Raw genomic sequence first — 18,194 nt, 5'->3', positions numbered from 1 at the left:
AAAAAAAAAAAAAAAAAAAAAAAAAAAAAAAAAAGAAAAGAAAAAAAAAAGAAAAAGAAAAAAAGCAAAGCAAAGAAAAAAAGCACTTGACAGAATTCAACACCCTTTTATGATTAAAAAAAAAAAAATCAATAAACTAGGAACAGAAGGAAACATCCAAACACGATAATGGCAATGTAGGATAAACTCACATGTAACATCACATATAAGGTATAAGACAGAAAGCTCTTCCTCTAAGATCAGAAACAAGACAAGGATGCCTGTATTTTTTTCACTTCTATCCAATATAGTACTGGGTGCTCTAGGCAAAGGAGTTATGAAAAAAAGTAATAGAGGCATCCAAATTAGAAAGAAAAAATATTTTTTTCTTTTTATATGACATGCTATATACAGAAAACCTTAAGGATTCCACATAACAACTTGTTAAAGCATTCAGCACATGTTGATGAACAAAATCAATATGCAAAATCGTACATTTTTATATACTAGCAATGAACAATTTGAGTAGGAAATTAAGAAAACAATTCAGTCAGATAAAGCCAATATTTGCATAAACCTACATATGTTACACAATATGCTTGGCTTAAATAATAAAGTAATCTAATCAGTATTTCAAATACTATCAAGTATAGATGCCCCTCAATTTGCAATGAGGCTTATGTCCCGGTAAAATGATCATAAGTTAAAAATATCGTAAGTTGACAATGCACTTTAAACTTACCATATTTTATAAATATACAATGGGTTTACACAGCCATAACCCCCATCATAAGTCAAGGAGTGTCCTAAATGTGTATTGCTTTAGCACCATCATAAAGTTGAAAAATCCTAAGTAGAAACATTATAACTCCAGGACCATCTGTACTCTCACAAATTAAAAGTACATATTTTCCATTCTCACTCATTTCAGTCCATTATAGACTCAGCATAGTTTTCTTTCCCCTAACTCACTCATTTAAAGTTTATTATGTTTTATTACCCCTTAACAAATAGAAATTGGGCATTCATTTGTAAAACAATTAAAAAGCCCTATATGAGTATTACAAGACTGTATATTATAGAACAGAATGAGAAATAGTTAACTATTTATCACAAAAAATAAAAATTGGTAAAGAGAACTACAGAAGCAATTATGTGTTTACTCAGTAGTTCATGTTTTAATTGAAGGAACATTTTTAAATAATATATCTTAGAAGTATGCCATTAATTTGCCTATATTTTTTTCTAGTGAAAAATCTTTTTCTTGACAATGTCAATTTAATTTTGTTTCTAAACATTTTTTCTTTTCATTTTACATTCATTTGTTATTATTAATTAGCTACTGTGGAAGAGACAGTAAAATTCTTATCACATATTACAACGAATAACATTATACTTAGCAACCTGATTGTCAGCAGTAAATCTTCAAATGAAATGCAGCAAATAATGATGATGAGAATAATATGCTTTCCAAAACATGGTAACTTTTCTTCACAACATATGTACATGCTATTTTTTTGTTTCCTATATTCCACTCTTCAGGGTAAGGTCAATTGTTCCAACAGGAAACAAAAATAAATATAAAACTTGGTTTGTTGGTGCTCGAGTTTCTCAAAGTAATAGGAAAATGATTAGACTGCTTTGGTAAAACTATAAATATGACAGTAATAATACTAGTATCTAAAAGCAACTCCCCACATTAAGATAACAGCATCATTGAATTAATGATTTTCAGTTTGTCTCAATAGACGATGAGGGGAAAAAATCTAACAGGAATCAAGTTTTTTTCTAAGTATATATTATCATATAAAAGCCTCAAGTTTAAAGGCTGGAAAACACAATTTTGTATTCATGGGTTTTCCTTTGAAAATAATTTTTAAAATATTTATCGAATGCTTACTGTGTGCTAGGCATATGCTAAATGGTTCCTGTTCATCATCTTAATTAACTCTTGCAAGAAACATAAGAGTTCATTACTCGTTGGGCCCATTTTAAAGCTGAGGAACCTGGGCTTAGGGAAGGTTGTCTAACTTTGCCTAGATCACACAGTTAGTAAGTGGCAAAGGCATATATATTTCCTTGGCATATAATATGAGAAATTATAATTTAAATTGTGTTTGAATATCACAAAATATACTACAGAATAAATATAATTTTTGATTGGAAAAATATAAAAATCACTCATATATGAGGGAACTTCAAAAAGTTTATGGAAAACTATAATTAAAACATAAGAATAAAAATTATATAAACTTTATTTCTCAACATAAGCTATATCAAGATCAAGACACTTTTGTAAGTGCTGGTATCAGCCATTTAGTTCATCCCTAAGAAAACTGAGGGTCCTGGAAATTTAACCACATCAAAGCAGTCTTTCTTACATTATTAACTGAAGAAAAATGCTGCCCTTTAAAGATTTTTTTAAGATAAGGGGGAAAAAAGTCAGAAGTCAGAAAGAGTCAAATCCAGACTGTAAGGTAGATGCCTAATGATTTCCTGTTGAAAGTCTCACAAAACTGCCCTTGTCTGATGAGAGGAATGAGCAGGTGCATTGTCATGGTGCAGAAGAACCATCTGGATAAGCTTACGTGAGCATTTTTTTGGCTGAAGTTCTGGATAACTTACTCAAAACACTCTCTCAATAAGCAAATGTTATTATTCTTTGGCCTTCCAGAAAGTCAACAAGCTAAATGCCTTGAGCATCCCAAAAAACTGTTGTCATGACCTTTGCTCTCATATTTTGCTTTAAGTGGTCTACTTCCACCTCTTGCTTTAATTTACTTTGTATTCAAGATTTTGCTGGTAAAGCCATGTTTTACCTGTTACAATTATTTGAAGAAATGCTTCAGAATCTTGATCTCATTTGTTTAAAATTTCCATTGAAAGCTCTGATTTTGTTTGCAGCTGATCTGGGTGCGACAGTTTTGGCACACATCGAGTAAAAACTTTGTCAACTTTAAGTTTTCAGTCACAAATCTATAAGCTAAACAAATTAAGATGTCTATAGTGTTGGCTATTGTTTTTGCCAGTAACTGTAGGTCCTATTCAATTAGGACTCAAACAGGATGAATTTTTACTCTCAAATTGATGTGCCTGTTACTGTGGACTTCATTTTCAACATCATCTTGTACATTCTTAAAATGAGTTATCCATTTGTAAACTGCTGATTTCTTTGGGTTATTGTTGCCTTAAACTTTCTGTAAAGCATTAATGATTTCACCATTTTTTTTCACTAAAGTTTCACCGTAAATCTGGTGTTTGCTCTTATTTCAATATTAGCAGAATTCATATTGCTTTCATAGAGTCTCTTCCAAATGATGTCTCAGCCTACTTAGCATCTCAAACTAGGTCCTGTTTAGATACGTTATGTCAAGTTAGTATGAGTTTATTTTGGTGCAAAAAGTATTTTGAAACCCATGAATAGATTTTTTCATAATATGCATTTTCGTAAATGTTTTGAAGTACACTTGTCCTTACATAACATTGGATTTGACCTAAAAAGATAGAGCTCAGATACTGCACATTAATCACCTAAACTCTCATCCCTCAGAAAATTGCCAAAAGCCAGTTGACTCCACGCTCCATTGCCTCCAACTGCTAAGGAGATGTACTGTTAAGAAAAATCTCTGTATGGCTGGGATTTCATCAATTTGTGAACCATGGAAGCAAATTAGTTCAGTCAAGAAGTTTTGGTATAAGTATCTTCTCTGTGAACATTGTATTACATAGGATCAAATAAATTTGAATAAAGTTTTGTTTCTCTAATATCATACTACCCTACAAAAATCTATAAAATCACTGAAGCAAGACTATAATGCCCCAAAAAATCTTCCACTAAATTTTCTCTTCCTTCTGTCCCTTTCTTTTTTCCACCCTTCATTTTAAGCTTACTTTTAACCCCTTTTAACCCACTTTCCTTTGTTCTATTGCCCCTTCATTAGGGGACCAAAACAGCAAGGTGGGAAAAACAAAATTACACGGCTGATGAAAAACAGGGGCTGGGGCAAAATGTTAACGCAGTGATGGTTCAGATAGCTATTAAAACCACGTGCTTCTTTCTGATTCATGTAAGAAAAAAGTAATTCATTACATTTCATCAAAATAAAAAACTCCTGCTCTTCAATAGACCTCATGAAGAAAAAAAAAGGTAAGCCACAGACTGGAAAAAAGTTTATAAAAACATGTATCTGATAAACGGTTTGTGTCCAGAATATGTATATAAGTATATATATTCACTATATTATATATATACTACATACAAAAACATGTATCTGATAAAGGATTTGTGTACAGAATATGTATATAATGTATAATTATATATATTCACTATATTATATATACTATATATAATATATATACATACTAGACACAAATCCTTTATCAAATACATGTTTATTGTATCTGATATATATACAATATATAGATATACACACACACACACAGTAACATTCTCAAAATTCAACAATAAAAAATAACCCAATGGGGGAGCAACAATAGGTAAAGGATTTTAAAAGGCATTTTAGTAAAGAAGACACATGGATGACAAACAAAGACATGTAAAGATGCTCAGTGGCATTATTCATTATGGAAATGAAAATTTAAACCACACTGTGATAGCAGTATCTACAAATTGAAATGGTTAAAATTAGAATGTGTAACCCTATTAAGTATGGTCAAGAATGTGGAGGAACTGGATTTCTCATACACTGTTGGGAGAAATGGGAAAAGAAACACTATTTGGGAAACTATCTGGCAGTTTCTTTAAACAGTATAAACTCAATTACCATATGATCTAAACATTGCATTCATAAGTTATTTCCTTCAGAGGTATAAAAGCATATGTCCATACAAAGACTTATACATTAATGTTCATAGCAGCTATATTTTTAATTGCCAAAAAATAGGGAAAAACCAAACGTTTATCAACAGGTAAATGGATAAACAAATTATTGTGGTATATCCTCCATTAAATACTATTCAGCATTAAAAGGAATAAACTATTGATTTATTTATCATATAGATTGATCTTAGATTAATTATTTTGCACAAAGTAAAACAGCATAAAACTGTGCACACTGTATGATTTCATTTATATACAATGTTTGAAATGCATATGAACTGATTGAAAACAGATAACTGGTTGCCTAAGGCAAGCGTAGCTTAGCATATGAGAGGGAGGGGAAAAGGGATTAAAAATGGGCACAACAAAACTTTTTGGAGTGACAGTTATACTTATTATCTCAATGGCTTCATAGGCATATATATGTGTTAAAATTTCTCAAAGTCTATATATTAAGTATCCACAATTTATTGTATTTCAATTATACAACAATAAAGCTGTTAAAAAATACACTACATGTTTCAGAAATTATACCCATCCCTCCCAGCAAGCACTGCTCAGCAGTATGATAGGAATTGAGAAATGTTACCTCAAATCAGAAATACTACACAAACAGAGTGCAAAAGTGTAGATAACAGTCACTTATATGGATCTTTCCAACACTAAGCAATGTCACGTGCAAGAAAATTAACGCAGAATAATGACTGAAGCCACCATATTTATACATCCAGAAGAACTTTAATCTATGTGTCTATCACCTGTATTTGTTTGTGTCTATCTATCTAAAATCTCTGTGAGTTGACCTCTCTTCTTAGGTTTTTAAAGTCAAGTATGTCTCATTGGTATCAAATTGAATTGTCTGATCATTTGTTTAGATTCACTACACTTAGGAAGGTGGCTTTCTAAGCCTCTGTGTAAAGTTTTCATTTATTTTTCTTTCATTTTAGTGTAACTTTTATCTATGAATTATTTTTACATGACCTATAAAATGAATTTTAGTATTAAAAGAAACTTTCGGTCCTTATCCATGCCATAACCACAGGGAGATCACTTTTCACAAAAGCGTAAAGAGTAGTCAGAGTCAAAGGTTTATCAGCATTTGTAACCCTTTTTGAAATACTGACATATTTTAAAAAGATTTAAGAGCCAATTCTTCTGAAGTTTCAGAATTTCTGAAAAATTATCTAACTGAATTAGTAAATTCAATAGTTTATGCTTAAATCCTGACATTTAGAAAAGTATCATTGAAGGGTATTTTAAATTTGAAAAATTTCTAATGAAAAAAATATATTGAAATACTTTACAATAAACTCTTGTATCTGTGATTATGTAACCGCTATATCTGAGATTCTTATGTCTTACATGAGAAAAACCAACAACTTGCCAAATCACATTTTCATTTGACTGTAAATAACTTGCCACAACATACACAAATTCTTTTGATTGAGCAAGCAGGACAGATAGAGAGACAGACAGACAGACAGATACGTGCGCGCGCACACACACACACACACACACACACATATACAGAAAGAGAGAAGTTTAATTTTCTTAATAAAAATGCTAAACCTATCTTAGTAGCTCAAAATTCAAAGATAAAGACTTTCTCTAGAATATAATGGGTGGATTCATCAGCCACTAGAACCTTCTTCCTAAAGAAACACAAATTTATATTCAATAGAGCATCTATAGCCTTCACTTCCAGCAAGAATTATTTATCTAATATATAATCCAAAATTACAAGTGAGAGTTGGACCTCGTGGCAAACAATTAAGTTACAGGAATGTCTTTCCTTCAGCATGACAGAGTATAGGCAGTTTCAAATTTACTTTTCTTCAAGCAGGTAAATCTTCCTTGTTCTCATATTTTATTGTACTCTTATTATTGCAATACTAAGTAACTTTTAAAATATATTGGGAGGAACTTTATTTTTGAAAATGCATTGCTTCTTCTATTCTTCTATTGTTGACTGGACACCTGCAGTTGTATGCCAGGTGTTAGTCTGGAGGCCAAGGCCAGGCTAGCAATCAGAGGACAGATCATCTTATGTAAAGGCAGAAAATGCTGTATGTGACATCATTTGTAGATCTATTTACACAAATGAATTCATTTCTAGACAATCATGTGAGTACAATTTGGGGATAGAATTAATACTCATCTTGATTTTGGTATCAAGAGTCAGAAAGAAAAGGTCTAGTGCTCACAAACCCTCTAGGGTAATGCCATCATGAACCATCAAAGCATAGGCTACCTGGGAAAGCTAAAATCATAAAAGAAAAGAAAAATGTCCAAAGGACCATGAGAGCATCCAAGAATACCAAACATACGATCTCCACAACGCCTCAAGGTCTTGCTTTTAAAAATCAATCCTGTCACCTAAAAGAACATGAACCACTTTATAGCAAACAATGATTATTTTCAAAGACCAATGACACCTGATCGATTTTGCTTCTACAAGTATGACATTCAATATTGGTGATGTCAAAAAGCCAAAAAGATCCAAATTCAGTTTCAACCAAGATATTGATAGCACTCTACCTAGTTTTTTTAATTGAAATAAGCTAGGATAGAGAGGGGACAAAAGAAGTTCCAAATCCCCCATATGCCCATGTCATATTTGGAAGTTGTCAAGAGAGGTATATATAATCATTTGGCATTTTTGGCTTTTGCAAATCAAATTAAGAAGGGAACAGTGAGGAGAAAGGAAAACACAGAAAAAGCAAAATTTACATTACATAATATCTCAGCTGTTTCTATGGTACTATGGTCAATAAGTTTCTTTCAATGTCAAAGACTTGGACAAGATGGCTAACTAGACACAGCCAGGAGGAACTTCTCTCACCAAGACAGATCAGAATATTGAGGAATATGGCATGCTTCAAGCAGACTGTCTGAAAGAATGCACTGAGAGAAGTTGAAGAGAGGGCCCAGATGTTAGGACTGAAGGAGGAGGAAGCTGGAAACCATGCATGGGATTGCTGAGTGCCAGGATGTGTTCCAGGCCCTGAACAGCTCCTGAGGAAAGGGGTGGCTCTGACATGTGTAAGCTGCTAGACCTGGAGAGAGAAGGGCTGTCTTTTCCATAGGACCAGGGCGAATCTGATCTGCATGCACCACTGACCTCCAGCCCCTCCCAGAGTTCCTGCCAGGCCATGCCTACACCCAGTGCAGCCTCAGCTACCCTACCAAAAGGTTTTCTGCCAGCATCTACCATCATAGCACTTTAACCATATCCTCCTGTCACCCCGCTGGAGCACTTTTGCTGACAACCTCCCACCAGAAGGCATTTGCCTGCAACCTCACCACTGTCCCTATGGGTCACAATCAGCTGCAGCACCACCACTGTCCCACCAAAGTACTTTCTGCCCATGGCATCCCCTGCTAGAAGGGTTCCCACCCACAGTGCTCATGCCAGAGCACCTCCTACAAATAGTGCCCATGCTGTGCCCACTGGAGCACTTCCAGCCCATGGCCCCCTACCTCTCCAAGTACTTCCTTCTGGTGTCACCCTTGCTGGAGTGCATCCCACCTGTAGCACTCTGCCACCCCTGTCACACTGTGTCCCACCAGTGGTGCCACCATCAACCCAGCCCGAGTTCATCCCACCCATGGCATCCCTGCTGGAGAGCCTCTCACCTGTGGCACCCCCAAGTCCCCACCAGAGTACTTCTTACCCATAATGCTACCACTACCCCCACTGGAGCATTTACACCCACCGTGCCCCCACCATTCCCTATGGAGTGCTGTTGCCAATAATCTGGTAGTGCCTCAGCTCCTCCATCCAAGTTGGGGCTTAACCTCAAGGGAACAGTGGACAAAGCCATGGACCCAGTACCAGCCACTCTATGGATAGAGCACATAGCCCAGCAATGTGGAATTAAGCACTGGCCCTCTGAAAGCATCCAGAAACTGAGTCATTCAACTATACACAACTTGCACCACAGTCACACCTTCAAGGGCAATAATGACCATAAAAATATAAAGCCCATCCAAATGACAGCAATTTCAAATGATAAAGGAACATCAGCCCTCACAGATGGAAAGAACCAGCACAGAACTCTGGAAACTCTAAAAGTCACAGTATCTTTTTGCCTCCAAAAAAAAAAAAAAAAAAAAAAATTCACACTATCTTCCCAGAAATGGTTCTTAACCAGATTGAAATGGCTGAAATGTCAGACATAGAATTCAAAATCTAGAGGGCAAGAAAGCACATCAAGTAAACATATGTAACAAACCTGCACGTTATGCACATGTACCCTACAACTTAAAGTATAATAATAATAATAAAAAACGATATAAGAGACAAAGAAAAGACCTTCAATAAAATTCATCATCACTTCACATTCAAAACCCTCAACAAATTTCTCACCGAAGGAACAAACCTCAAAATAATAAAACCATGTACAACAAATCTATAGTCAATATCATACTGAATGGGCAAAAGTTGGAAATATCCACCTTGAGAATTGGAACAAGAAAAGGACGTCCACTCACACTACTCCTCTTCAACACAATACTGGAAGTCCTAGCCAGAGCAATCAAACAAGATAAAGAAATAAAGGGCATTCAAATCAGAAGAGAGGATGTCAAACAATCTCTTCACAGACAATATGATTCTATACTCAGAAAACTCACAGACACCACCAGAAGGCTTCCAGAACTGATAAATGACTTCAGTAAATTTTCAGGATACAAAATCAATGCACAAAAATCAGTAGCATTTCTACACATGGAAAATGTCCTAATTCAGGGCCAAATCAAGAACAGAGTCATTTCTATAAAAGGCACAAAAAGTATAAACTGCCTAGAAATACAGCTTACCAAGGAGGTGAAAAATGACTACAATGAGAATTACAAAACACTGCTGAAAGAAATCACAGGACATCACAAATGAAAAAACATTCCATGCTCATGCATAGGAAGAATCAGTCTTATTAAAATAGCCAAATGTTCCAAAGAAATTTACAGATTCAATGTTATTTCTGTGAAACTATCAACAACATTTTTCACAGAATTAGAAATAAAAATTATTTAAAAGTTCATATGGAGTCAAAAAGGTGCCCAAATAGTCAAAGCAATCCTAAGCAAAAAGAAGAAAGCCAAAGGTGGGAGAGATGGAGCAAGATGGCAGAATAGAAGGCTCCACTGATTATCTCCCCTGCAACAACATCATTTTAACACTTATCGGCACAGAAAAAATACCTTCCTAAAAACCAAAAATCAGGTGTGCCCTCATAGTACCTGGCATTATATTTGTGAAAGAGGCATTGAAGAAACAGAAAAAAAATAGTCTTGAATCTCCAATGCCACCCCTCACCCACCCCACAGCAATGGTGGCAGTGAGCAGAGAGCATCTCTGGGTGCTGGAGGAGGAAAAGCACAGCAATTGTGGGGCATTTAACTCAGTGCTTTTCTGTGAGAGCAGAAAGGAAAACTAGACCAAAATCAGCTGATGACCACCCACAGCGGGAGCATTTAAACCAGCCCTAGCTAGAGTGGAATTGTCAATCCCAGTGGTCTGAACTTGAGTTCCTACAAACCTTGCAACTAAGGGCTAAACTGTGCTGTGTCTATAAATAAACTGGAAAGGCAGTATAGGCTATAAAGACTGCAATCCTTAACCGAACCCTAGATCTAGCCCAGAGACAATGGACTAGGGGGTGTACATGACCTACTGAGACACCAACTGGGTGAGGGAGAGCTGGCATCACCGAAGTCCTAACCCCAGGCTGCATAGCCGGTAGCTCCAGAAGAGACCCCTTCCTTCCCCTTGAGGAAAGGAGAGGGAAGACTGGGGAGGACTTTGTCTTGCATTTTGGATAGCAGCTCAGCCACAGCAGGATAAGGCATTAGTCAACGTTGTGAGGACTCCATTCTAGGCCCTAGCTCGCAGACGACATTTCCAGACACACACTTGGTCAGAAGGGAACCAGATACAATGGAGGGAAGCACACAGTCCTGGCAGCATTTGTCACACGCTAACTGAAGAGTCCTTGGGCCCTGAATAACCAGCAGTAATACCCAGGTGCTACATCAAGGGCCTTGGGTGAGCCTCTGAGACTTGCTGGCTTCAGGTGAGACTCAGCACATCACCAGTTGTGGTGGCTACAGGGTGGCTGCTTGAGAAAAATAGAGCGAAAAGTAAAAGGGACATCATCTTGCACCTTAGGTTCCAGCATGGCCACAGGGGCTCTTGGCGTCCTTCATTTCAGGACTTGTCTACTGGATGACGTTTCTGGACCTGCCCTGGGCAAGAGGAGAGCCCACTGCCCTGAAGGGTGAGTCCCAGGTCAGGCAGCATTCACCACAAGCTGACTTGAGAGTCCTTGGGCTTTAAAGGAACATTGACTGTCATTTGGCAGTATTCCTCATGGCCTGCAGCGGTTTTAGCTACAGGGTGGGCCTCCTCTGCCTTTGGAAAGATAGTTATTGGCCTGAAAGGGAAGGTAAACAAAGAACTATGGGTAGAAAGTTTATTCAAGGGATAAAAATGGAGAACTTCCCAAACCTAGAGAAAGATATGACTATCCACATTCAAGAATATTATAGAAACCAAGCAGTTTTAACTCAAAGAAGACTATCTCAAGGCATTTAATAATCAAACTCCCAAAGGTCAAGGATAAAGGAAGGATCCTAAAAGCAGCAGGAGAAAAGAAAAAAATAACATACAATGGAGCTCCTATGTGTCTGACAGCAGACATTTCAGTGGAAATTTTATAGGCCAGAAGACAATGGCAAATTAAAAATATTCTGCACAGTAAAAGAAACTTATCAACAAAGTGAAGTGACAACTCACAGAATGGGAGAACATATTTGCATACTACACATCAGACAAGGGATTAATGACCAGAATATATAAGAAGCTCAAACAACTCTATAAAAAACTAATAATCTGATAAAAATGGGAGAAATATTTGAATAAATACATCTCAAAAGACATATAAATGGCAAACAGGCAAGTAAAAAAGTTCTCAACATTATTGATCATCAGAGAAATGCAAATCAAAACTACAATGAGATATCATCTCACTCCGGGCAACATGGCTTATATTCAAAAGGCAGGCAATAACAAATGCTGGCGAGGATGTGGAGAAAGGGGAACCCTCATATGCTGTTGGGAATATAAATTAGTACAACCATTGTGAAGAACAGTTTAGAGGTTCCTTAAAAAATGAAAAATAGATACACCGTATGATCCAGTAATCTCACCGCTGAGTATATACCCCTAAGAAAGGAAATCAATACATCAAAGAGATAGCTATACCCCCATGTTTGTTGCAGCACTGTTCACAATATTTCAGACTTGGAAGCAACCTAAGTGTACATCAACAGATGAATACATAAAGAAAACGTGTACATATACACAATAGAGTATGATTTAGCCATAAAAAAGAATGAGATCCTGTCATTTGTAATAACATATATACAACTGGAGATCGTTACGTTAAGTGAAATAAGCCAGGCACAGAAAGACAAACATTGCATTTTCTTACTTATTTGTGGATCTAAAAATCAAAACAATTGAATTTATGGTGATAGAGAATAGAAGGATGGTTACCAGAGGCTGGGAAGGGTAGTGGGGGGTTGGTGGGAGGTAGGAATGGTTAATTGGCACAATAAAAATAGAAGAAATGAATAAGACCTACTATCTGATAGCACAACAGGGTGACTATAGATAATAATAACTTAATTGTACAGTTTAAAATAACTAAAAGATTGTAATTGGATTGTTTGTAACACAAATAATAGATGCTTGGGAAAATGGATATCCCATTCTCCATGATGTAGCTCATACTGCATGCATGCCTTTATCAAAACATCTCATACACCCCACAAATACATACAACTACTATGTACCCACAAAAATGTTAATTGTCACTGACAGTCCTAGTAGTTGGTATATTTTCCTTAATTTTAGAGTTTTAACTAGTCTTTCGTAAAAGGCAGGAAGTCATTCAGAATTGGCATAATTAGTTTTGATAAAACATAGTCAATTTCAATTTCCTGTTCTATAGAAAGCAGTGAGTTCTACTACTTCTGAGAAGAAACACATAAGAAACCACAAACTGTGAAACATCGTTGAATTCGGAATGTTTATAACTACCACAAAGCCCCTGGTCTGTGAATCAAACTCTTAAAGTTATTGGAATAGACTTACAAAAATTTAAATAATTATTGAAATATTGTAACAACTGATCTTTTCTTATATGTCGGCAAATATTCAGTTGTTTGAGCTCCACCGTCAAATAACTTTTGCCAGTCCAGACACCACAGCCCCTCACCCAGAACTCTTGGAACCTCCCAGCAATTTAGCAGCTACTCAAGTGTTAACACATAAAATATCAGGATGCCTCAGGACCTAGATCAGGTATCTTTTCTGGTTGGTCAGTGTTGGGATAGAGGTTTGTTAATTATTTTGAATATTACCACTATATCTAAATATGAATATCATGTAGCTCCTTCTTCCCAGGAATTCACATCTGGTGGTGGAAATTGGTATCCGTAAATCATTTCAATCAAGGTATGCTTTGATATATCTAAAGTTTAATCATAGCAGTGGGGAGCCTGATGGAAGGAAATATTAATCCCAACATATAAGAAAAGATCAGTTGTTACAATATTTCAATAAGCAAAGCACAATTAGTTGAATGTCAGCTTTGTTCATAACTACTGTGTTTATTAAGGCTTTCCAAATTACAGGTCTTTATTAAATAATTATTATATAATCAAGAACAGAATTGAAAATGAACACAAAATTTTAAAAAAGTATCTGATACATACACACATGTGTGTACACATGCATGCACACATACATGGAGAGAGTTCTGTAACCAGCAAAAGCAGGAAAATTCTCATATGTGTGAAATTTTTATAATCTAGTTTTCTTTATATCACTTCAGATTAATTAGCAGCTGTTCAGAAGCAATTGTATTTATACCGTTTAATCTATAGTTTAAGCCTTCCAATAGTAATATCAATAAAAATTAGAGCTAGGCTCCCTTTTACAGGCTGTTTTTTTCCAAAGCATAATGGGACAATTAATTTAACTCTAAGGCACGGCCCTGGGAAGAGCTAATGTGATCACGTCTTGTAAATATTTTTCAAAATTATGAATCCTGTAAAATGGTTTGTATAGCCAGAAACATTAACCTAATTCATCCTCACTTAACAATGTATCCTGAGCTGCATTTAACTTCACCAAATACGTTCTAAATTCTTTCAAACCAACATGTTAATAGTCCATATCTGAATAGTAAAAATGTGTATTGAAATATTGTGGTGTCACAAAAGCTGCTACAACAACAACAGAAAAGATTACAGAAAGGAAAGGCTTGCCAAATCTAATTATTTAATTTTTCGTAAGTCTATTCCAATAACTTTAAGAGTTTGATTCACAGACCAGGGGCTTTGTGGTAGTTATAAACCTTCCGAGTTCAATGATGTTTCACTGTTTGTGGTTTCTTATGTGTTTCTTCTCAGAAGTAATAGAACTCACTGCTTTCTATAGAACAGGAAATTGAAATTGACTATGTTTTATTGAAACTACGCCAATTCTGAATGACTTGCTGCCTTTTACGAAAGACTAGTTAAAACTCTAAAATTAAAGAAAATATACCAACTACTAGGACTGTCAGTGACAATTAAAATGAAAACTAAAATTTAAATTTCTTTAAATCAATTCACTTCTTATGGATTACCTAAAAAATAGTAAAATATGTTACTTTATTGAAATGGTCGGACTAGAGACATTATAGCTCAAATCTACCTATCAAATGAGGACTTATTAATGGGGTTTGTAAATCCAAACATCTCAAAAACAAGGGGCAGATTTCAGAAGATGCTAACAATTTTTGCTGTGTTGGCATTTGAGGTTAAGCACACTAGAAGCAGGGAGTGGGGATGGGCGGCTGTTTCCTCCTACATAAATTCTATTACAGTGGTAATAATTGGATCATTGTGGTTGGCACTCTGAAATTTCCCTTCTGCTTTTTAATAGCATAGGCATCCAGTATGCTCTCTGCACTTTCTTCTTTGCAGCAGCTCTCTATCACTTCTATACCAGACATAAACCCTTCCCTCAAACACTTTGTTGAGGTAAGCAGGGATGAAAGGCTAGTACATCCAAGGAGCAGTAGACACCACTACATACGTAAGTATAGAAAGAATATGTGTATATGTATATACTTTCTACACTTCTAAAGTTGTATCCACTTACCTACATTATCAGAATTTCCTCAACAGTATCCAACTACCATAGGGAATTTAATTTTCTCTCAAATAGGACAACTTATTCCTTTGATGAATCACAATCCCTCAGTACTAGCTATTACTCTTCTATCACTTCTTACTCCTCTCCCTTCAAAAAGTAACCAGAACACCTCTCCCTCCTATTCCCATGTAAGTAGTTCTGTTCAGGGACCATTGGGGAAATCTCCATAAATAAAAACTTTATTGCACACAAGGGAAGATAAAGGAAAAAAAATTCACATATATCAAACCTTTCACTTATTTTTCATGTATCAAGTAAATGCATGTGAATGTTTTTATGATATCCAGTCCTGTAAATAAACATTCTCTTAAAATGTCATTGGGTATAACTATTTTAAAGTATTTATCACATTTTAAACGTAAATACCCTTAATTAAATATTTTCATTTATAGAAATTTGTTTCACAAATAAGTTTGAAGAAATGGCCAAGATAATACAGCACTAGACATAAAATGTATGCATCAAAGACCTGATTATTTAGAAAGCTAATGACTGAAATGTAAAACTAAATTTTCTTCTGAGTCATTTAATAGAAAGAGGAAATACAAATTGCATTTCTATTTTGTCTCATCATATTTCCATCCTAGTGTAGTAGGAAAATGACTAATATTTTATTAATGGATTTTATACCTTTCAATATACCACGTTTCCAAGGGCGCACATTAATCAGGTATAGAATTTCTTTATAAGGGTATACGGTAATTTGTGGATTTCCCCACAGTATCGGAAGATCTGAAGTTACCTATAAAAGATAATTCAAAAACAAGAATTATGTAGTATCAACATAAAATATTTTTCTATGCTTTAGTACATTACACTACATGAAATTACTGTACCAAGTTAAAGCATAGAACAAACTGAAATTTAATTTAAATACTCCCAATAAAATTATTCACATTTTTAAAAAACAGCAAGACAGAAAAATTCTACATCCAGTAGAAGAGAAATCTAAGAACAAACCTATTTAAAAATTAAACAAAGGAAATTATTCTTACAAAACAAAAAATGCTTATATTCTGTTACTACTTATATCAAGATCATTGATGCTTAGAAAGTCTGAATAGCTCTCATCGACCATGCACAATTGTCTTTAGGCAGTTTCATATACAAAAGAGATGAACCGTTTCAATAAATTTCTACATCAGTATTAATAAAACAAACAAAAAATATTTAAGCAGCATTTGACCACACCTTGGCTAAACCTAACTTTCAGTTTCCTGGGTGCTTATATCTTCCTACTCCCCACTGCTCAGGGAAACAATAATCTACTTTGTGTCTCTACATGTGAGCCTATTATGAACAATTATTAGTAATGAAATTAAACAGTACAATGTGGACTTTTATCACTGACTTTTTTATTTAGCACACTTTTAAAAACTTTTTCATACTCTTAATGGATGAGAAATTATATATATTTATAATGTACAACATGATGTTTTGGTATATGTATACATTGTGAAATGGCTAAATCAAACTAATTAATCTATGCATTATCTCACATAGTTATTATTTTTGTGGTGAACAAAAAAAATCTATTCTCTCAGCTCTTTTCAAGAATACGTTGTTATAATTATCGTAACCATGTTGTACACTAGATCTAATAATTCTCTTCAACTTACTTCTTCTATCTAACTGAAATTTTGTGTCCTTTGATTCACATCTCTCCAGCAACTCCTCTCATCAGCCCCTGATAACCACCATTCTACTCTCCACTACCATGAACTGAACTTTTTTCGATTCTACATATAATTGAGATGATGCAGTATTTGCTTTTCTGTGCCTGGCTTACTCCACTCAAATAATGGCCTCCAGGTTCATCCATGTCACAAATGACAGGATTTCCTTCTGTTTTAAGACTGAATCGTATTTCATTGTGTGTTTATCACATTTTCTTTATCCATTCATTTGTTGATGGACACAGGTTCAGTCCATATCTTGGCTATTGTGAATAATGCCGCAATGAACATGAAAGTGCAGATAATTTTTTGACATAGAGATTTCAACTCTTTTCAATATATACCCAGCAGTGGAGCAGTGGAATTACAGAATCATATGATAGTTATATTTTTAATTTTGGGAGAAACTTTATAATGTTTATCGTAATGGCTGTACTAATTTACACTCTTATCAACTGTTTAAAAGAGTTTTCCTTTATCTACATACAGAAATAAGGATGCTTTTGATGCATGAAACTTGAAATCAGAAGGTTAGAGGAATCAAAGGACCAGATAAGTAATAATCAAGGTTTGATTATCACTTGATAATCCAATGTTAAGGAATTAATGTCAAGGAAACAAGAAATGTAGAATAATATAAAATAAAGGGTGAATAGCATTAAGAAGGTAGGTCAACAGTGTCAAACTTCACATGTTACTGGCCTTGAGTTCACAGAGGTCACAGCAAAGGAAACAATCAATGAAATGAAAGGCAACCTGAGGAATGGGCAAAATATTTGCAAATTACATAGGTGATATGAGGATAATAGTTAAAATGTATTAGTCTATTTTCATGCTGCTGATAAAGACACACCCAAGACTGGGTACTTTATAAAGAAAAATCTTTTTAATGGACACACAGCTCCATGTGGCTGGGGAGGCCTCACTATCATGGTGGAAGGTAAAAGATATGTCTTACATGGTGGTAAGCCAGAGAGAACATGTGCAGGGGAACTTCCCTTTATAAAACCATCAGATCTCATGAGACTCATTCATTATCACGAGGACAGCATGGGAAAAACCAGTCCACATGATTCAATTACCTCCCACCAGGTCCCACCCATGACACATGGGAATTATGGGAGCTACAATTCAAGACGAGATTTGGGTGGGGACACAGCCAAACCATATCATAAAATATAAGGAAAACACAACTCAACAGAAAAAAAAAACAGACATTAAAATCCAGATATCCCTATAAAAAAATGGGCAAAGGACTAGGTTTTGATTTTGAAGGTAAGAGATGGCACTGAAAAATTTCAGCCAGACATGAAAAGATAAGAGTTTCCTTTAGAATATTAATTCCATTTGCAATCTAGCAAAGAAAGAAGAGGAAAACCAAGGCACATATTTATCAGGGTTACAAAAAAAAAAAAGAGTAAACCCAGAG

The 18,194-nt window shown here is 35.1% G+C and overlaps 1 protein-coding gene across 1 annotated transcript in view; it reads right to left on the bottom strand.

Moving 5' to 3' along the window:
• The window catches only part of CFAP47 (cilia and flagella associated protein 47), a 434,654-nt gene that overhangs the window by 132,089 nt on the left and 284,371 nt on the right, over nt 1-18,194 (bottom strand). The window contains exon 49 of the mRNA XM_025371837.1: nt 15,720-15,831. Within this exon, the coding sequence (XP_025227622.1) occupies nt 15,720-15,831 (112 nt within the window). The remainder of the gene's footprint in view (nt 1-15,719; nt 15,832-18,194) is intronic.

Source organism: Theropithecus gelada, chromosome X, assembly GCF_003255815.1.
Source record: "Theropithecus gelada isolate Dixy chromosome X, Tgel_1.0, whole genome shotgun sequence".
Lineage (NCBI taxonomy): Eukaryota > Metazoa > Chordata > Mammalia > Primates > Cercopithecidae > Theropithecus > Theropithecus gelada.
Note: the sequence above shows the minus strand (reverse complement) of the source record. Positions and strands in the feature narration are given on the sequence as shown.